The 6,135-nt window shown below is 49.6% G+C and overlaps 1 protein-coding gene across 1 annotated transcript in view; it reads left to right on the plus strand.

Moving 5' to 3' along the window:
• MAP3K4 (mitogen-activated protein kinase kinase kinase 4) overlaps window positions 1-6,135 on the plus strand; it is a 77,563-nt gene that overhangs the window by 42,467 nt on the left and 28,961 nt on the right. The window contains exons 5-10 of the mRNA XM_029943266.1: window positions 268-381; window positions 621-780; window positions 2,567-2,648; window positions 3,065-3,181; window positions 4,848-4,947; window positions 5,053-5,136. Coding sequence (XP_029799126.1) covers window positions 268-381; window positions 621-780; window positions 2,567-2,648; window positions 3,065-3,181; window positions 4,848-4,947; window positions 5,053-5,136 — 657 coding nt within the window. The remainder of the gene's footprint in view (window positions 1-267; window positions 382-620; window positions 781-2,566; window positions 2,649-3,064; window positions 3,182-4,847; window positions 4,948-5,052; window positions 5,137-6,135) is intronic.

Consider the following 6,135-nt stretch of genomic DNA (forward strand, 5'->3'; position numbering starts at 1 on the left):
CCCCCCCTTCTCTGTTACACGTGTGCTGCTCAGTTACACGAGGGTGACGAGCAGTCACACATGCCTGTGCCTCTCTCCTGAGTTTTGTTGTCCTGGGAGCTGGCTGTCGGCGGGGGTTGGCTTGCCCCGTGGGGACATTTGGCACCATCCGGAAACAGTTTTGATTATAATGATTGGGCAGTGCTCCTGATTAGAGGCCAGCGACACTGCTAACCGTCCTGCAGCGCACAGGATGGCCCCTAAACCAGACCTCCACCCGAATGCCAGGTGCGAAGTGAGACCCCTGCCTTGGTGGAAATGCCCCGAGGCCACGAGCGGCCCCGTGGAGGTGGCCCGTGTCTGCAGGGCGCTGGGGACCTCAGCTCGGGTCTCTCCCCGCTGGTGGGGGCACCGTGCTAACCACGGCCTCTCCTGGCAAGGGCACGGTTAGACACGTGCGCAGGGCAGACGGGAGTACGGTTCCCAGTGCTCTGGCAATGGACATCCCTCCCCCGGGAGCTGAGTGCCTAAGGCCTCTGCGGGGGGTCCCCTCCCCGCTCCTGACCCCTTGGCTGCTGGGGTGGCTGCCGCCTCCTCTCACTGGCCCCATCAGCCATGTCGTTCCCTCTGTCCCCTCGCAGAAGTCCTCCTATGGGCAGCCCAGCTTCCCCTCTGTCGTGGGGGCCGTGAGGACCGCAGCTCGCACGGCTCTCCTCCAGCTCCCCCGACTCGGGTCCTCTCTGCCCCCTGCGCAGGCCCCAGAATCCCTCTCCTGCCCTGAATGTCCTCTCTGCCTGGATTGTGAGTGAACAGCTCACTCTCTCCAAACTCCCCAGCCCTGCAGGCCCTGCCTTCCTGTTCGGGCAGTTCCCGAAGTCAGCCTTCTTGAAAAGTGCGTTCACTGCCCTTGTCAGCATCTCACCTTCTCTTAATTTCTGGTAATTCTGCTTTGCCTGTAATTTCTTCTGTTTGCATTTTCTGTTTCCAGGCTGCCAAGCTTTGTTGAAGAAATGTTTTTTGAAGGTTATTGTTCATTTGCACTACAAATTCATGTTACGTAATTTCACCGCATCCTCACTTCCTCCTGTTGGGTTTTTTTTGTTCTTGTTTTTGTCTGTTGCTTGTCCTTCACCGTCTGTATGGTGTCTGAACGTCACCTTCCTGTGCCTTGTTCTGAGCAGCTGCCCACATGCGTGCTGGGCTAGTTCTGGACGCGCACGGCGGCAGTCTTCCTTCTGGGCTGTCCCCCCAGGTTCCATCAGTCTCAGAGCGATCCCCGACCCCTCCCTCGGCCTCACACCCCCCTCTGAGCCTTTCAGCAGCCCCCGTGGGACCCCCCACCGCCGGACTTCGGCACCCCCTCCGCCTCCGCCCTCCTCCCAGGCAGTCCCCTCCTGCTCGAGTGATGGCGGGTGCTCTCCAGGGAGACCCTGCATCAGCTCTTCGCCCTTCGGTTTGTTCAAACCCACAGTGAGACTGATCTTGTTAAAACGCCTCTGTTCCAGAGGCTCCAGTGGCCCCCCTTCTTCTTCAGTAAAAGCGAGAGCACCGGAACATGGCCCATAAGGCCAGACATGCCTGATCTTTCACTGCCTCTCTGTCCCCTTCTCGTGCGAGGCCTCTGGCCTTACAGGACAGCCACCGGGTACTGTTTGCTGTTTTCCCCAGACTGGACATGCTCTTGCCTCCAGCCCTTTACACTTGGTGGTTCCTCTACTTGCGCTGCTCTTCCCCCCGTTGTCATGACCCATTTTCTGCTTCCTTTGGGTCTTTGTCTAAATGCCGCCTCTTCCATATTTAAAATGGAAATTCCTACCCACAAGTACTTCTTTGGTTTCCTTTCCTCTTATTTCTTTCCATAGCCCTTAACAGTATCTGAACTCCATATTTTCCTTTTTTATTTTACTTCTTGTGTTTTCCTCTATTCACTGGAGTGGTTTTTATCGGTTCTGTTCACTGCTTAGCACATACCAGAGACTCAGTAGTTGTTGAGCACACCCTTCTTGGACCTCCTCCTCCGCTACTGTTCTGAAAGCGAGTCTGTAATCAGCTCACTCCCCCACTCAGATACTTTCGAAGGCGGGCCTCTCTGCCCAGTAGTGAAGGTCGCGCTCTCAGCAGGACATGCAAGGCCTTTTGTAGCCCAGCCCCTGCTCACTTTCTCGGTCTCGTTCCACCACCCCCTGCTCCTTTCAGATTGTGCAATCTCTTTTCACAGCCAGACCTCATGCTTACCACATCTTCATGCCTTCCGATCACCTTCATTGTTCTCCTGGACTTTCCTTCCCTGCCTCCGTTCCCTTGCTGACAGGGCCCCTCTCCTCCTGCCCTGTCCCTCGCACTGCTGCATCGCAGGCGGGCCACGCGTGCACGGCAGGCCCCTGGTGGGGTTTGGTCTCTGCCCGGACAAGTCCCCTGGCGCTTCGTCGTGCTGTGCCCGACACTGTTTGTAGGTCCGCCCGCTCTGTCTCGCTGGGTAGGAGCTCCTCTCTTTGAACGTAGAGGCCAGTAAGCTGCTGTTGGATCGTCACTTCACTCATTCAGCTTGTTTTACACACTCGGGCTCACATCGCACCCTGGTGTCTAGATCACGTACTCAGCGAGGAGCGCCAGCTGTGTGGAGTGCTCCGTGTTGACGGACTGGGCAGCGCTGCTTGTGAGGGAAATTCGTAGGGACAGTTGCGTTTAAGGAATTCACTGTGTTTTCTTACGCCGTCATTTAGATGACAAAGCTTTTAAAAAACATCTGGTCATCAATATGTATTTGAGGCCATTTTATACTATTTTAGACTTTTAAGTTGAAAATTACATTTGTGTAATAATTACATAGCTTCTCTGAGTATAATTTAAGATTATAAGGTTTATGATAAAACTGTGGTAATAGAACAAAGATTGATACATGCCGTAGTTGAGATTTCCCCTTGTTCACATTAATCATGATTTTATAGTAATAGGAAATTCTCACTGCTGTTGATTCTCAAACTTTTAAAACAGTAGCTGAACCTTTCAGCTTCTCACTTGAGAATCAGGAAGAGCGAGGACATTTTTTCTTCTGTGGCTTACTTTTGTATTTTTGTTCCCTTAGTGACATCGCGGGGATGCTGCTGAAGTCCACCGGGAGTTTTCTCGAGGTTGGCTTACAGGAGAGCTGTGCTGAGTTCTGGACCAGTGCCGATGACAGCAACGCTTCAGATGAAATAAGGTCGTGGCCTCACTCCTGCCCCCTCCCCTTCCATATTCCACGGACCCTTGCTCTTGGTGATGAGTCTAGAATGCACCTTGTTCAAACCAGACTGTGGGACTGTAGGGATTTCCATAGGAGATCTCAGGACTTCTGGTTGTGACTGTCTTATCTTTCCACGTGCTCTCTTCATTAGAATTCCCTGTGATGTTTCTTTGAAGGTGAATCTGGGATTTACTAGCCTAATGAAAATAGTGTCTTTTGAGAAACAGTGTAAGTTGACTAAAAGTGAGTGGAGGGCATTAATCGCTGTGTCCTGGAATGTCTCTAATCAAATAACTTCCTTTCTGTGTTTTAAAATCCTGTAGCAGTCTGTTAATGCGTTTAGTTGACATTTGTGTTGTCATTGTTTCTGCGTGGCTTATTCCTTCTCTTGAACTTGAAACCCATGTCCGAGAAACCATGGCTTGCGCATCTGTTGCATTTCCTCTGATTCCGTGAGGCAGTGTTCAGGTCGGGCCGTGTTAGAGCGCTGTTTTGGTGACATTGTATGTCAGCCATGTGTTTGTTTTGTGGCCATTTATTAGTGATACGTGATTCGACCTTAGGAAATGCTCAAGGGGAACAGACTTCTCCAGGGCTGAAATGTTTTCTCTCTCCATCCAGAACGTGATGAGAAGCACATTTTGGGTTTCAGAACACCTGGGAGGTCATCATGCCAGAGTTACAGAAAGAAGTGTTTACGCAGGTTCCTTCCTGGGACAGTACTAATAGTTGAGAATCAGGAGGAGTCAGTTTGTAAAAGCTTCTGCGGGTTTGGGAGGGAACAGTGGACTCAGAATAAACAGAGGAGTTGGAGATCTAAGATGGTGAACTAGTGAAGGGCCCTTAGGATTCTCTGGTTCTTATTTGCTGTAGATCTAAAAAGTGGGCTCGGGTGCCGGTGCGCGCTCAGGCGCCAGGGCTGGCTCGGGTGCCGGTGTGCGCTCCAGTACGGGGGCTGGCTTGGGTGCTGGTGCGTGCTCATGTGCACTCAGGTGCCGGTGTGCCCTCGGGTACTGGGGCTGGCTGGCGTGCTGGTGTGCGCTCCTGTGCGCTCGGCTGCCGGTGCGCGCTCCAGTACTGGGGCTGGCTTGCGTGCAGGCACGTGCTCGGGTGCCGGCGGGTCCTGGCTCTGGGGGGCCGAAGTGTGGTCGTGCACACCTCTCCCCCAGTCATCGCTCAGTGCTGTCACGCTGGGAGGTTGGAGTCAGCAAGGAGGGGAGCATTTACACCACAGAATCACCAGACACCGTGTAAGACAGGAACTTGAGCAGGGCCGGGCGTTAAATATTTACCAGCCCGCCACTGTGTACGCTCCTTTCTAGTGAGATTCTGAGCAGGGAGTCAACTGATAGGAATTTTAACTCAAACTCTAAGAAGTTATTATAATGAAATCTTAAGAAAATTGAGCTTACTGTTATTTGAAGGTTATTGTATGTGCCTTGCTTATTTAAAAAAATACAAGTATCTTCTAGAAAACTACAAGAGAGTGAGCTTCTAAGTATTTCAGATACATTTTCAATAATTGCTCGCTCCCATTCATCCAGTTTTCAGTTTTTGTTACTGTGATTTGGACCTCACTTCATCTTTGTTGCTATTTCCGGACACACGCTCTCGCTCTAACTGGGTTGCCCTGACTTTGCAGGAGGTCTGTGATCGAGGTCAGTCGGGCGCTGAAGGAGCTCTTTCACGAAGCCCGAGAAAGAGCCTCTAAGGCCCTCGGATTTGCCAAAATGTTAAGAAAGGTGAGTTAACAATCCTGACTGACTGTTTAAAATGTTCCCTTTACCTTTTTTTTTTTTTTTTTTTAAGCTAACCCTAAAGATCTTTCTTTGTAACTGTGATCCCAGGACCTGGAAATAGCAGCCGAGTTCCTGCTCTCAGCCCCAGTCAGAGACCTTCTGGACGTTCTGAAGTCAAAGCAGTTTGTTAAGGTAAATGAGATGCTATCACTGGAATGTTTTGCCTTTCCTGCTTTTCTCTAAAACAGACTTTATCTTAATGGTCCAGATGATAAATATTTTAGGCTTTGCTGGCTGTACTCATCCCAGTAGAAAGACTTTCTCATAATTTATATCAATGCAATAATTAGAAACAGTTTTTTATACTTACTGGCTTGATTTAAGAATGCAGACAAGGTCAGGACACCTGGGTAATTTAGTCAGTTGAGCATCTGACTTTGGCTCAGGTCACGATCTCACAGTTCGTGAAGCTGAGCCCTGTGTCGGGTTCTGTGCTGACAGCTCAGAGCCTGGATCCTGCTTCGGTTCTGTGTTTCCCTCTCTCTCTGCCCCTTCCCCACTTGTGCTCTGTTTTTCTGACTCTTAAAAAATGAATAAACGTTAGGGGTGCCTGGGCAGCTCTGTCATTTGAGTGTTCTGTTTCAGCTCAGGTCATGATCTCACAGTTTGTGAGTTCAAGCCCCACATCAGGCTCTGTGCTGACAGCTCAGAACCTGGAACCTGCTTCAGATTCTGTCTCCTTTTTTCTCTGCCTCTCCCTTGCTCGTACTCTGTCTTTCTCTCTCTCTCATAAGTAAATAAACACTAAAAATTTTTTTAAATAAATCCTAAAAAATTTTTAAAAAAGAATGCAGATAAAGTTATCAAATATTCAGTCTAGTATTTATTAAAATTAACTACACATATATTTAGAATAATATATGTAGAATAATAGTGTAAAATAACAAAACAGTCCTTGATTTTAAGTAGTTGTTCTATGTTTTACCGTCACACTTCCTGAAACAGTTCAGACTTGTTGACTGTTTGCCATCGGTGGCCCCCTCATCACTGGACCCCCTTTTTGAGTCACCATCTTTAGTCCCATTTAAGTTGTTGGACATGGAGTATTGACAGACTTTGTAGGGTCTCATTACTGGAAATTTTATCTGAGGCCCACGATTTTATCCCACCTGCATTTATGTGTGATTTGCA

The sequence above is a fragment of the Suricata suricatta genome, chromosome 7, assembly GCF_006229205.1.
Source record: "Suricata suricatta isolate VVHF042 chromosome 7, meerkat_22Aug2017_6uvM2_HiC, whole genome shotgun sequence".
Classification (NCBI taxonomy): Eukaryota; Metazoa; Chordata; class Mammalia; order Carnivora; family Herpestidae; genus Suricata; species Suricata suricatta.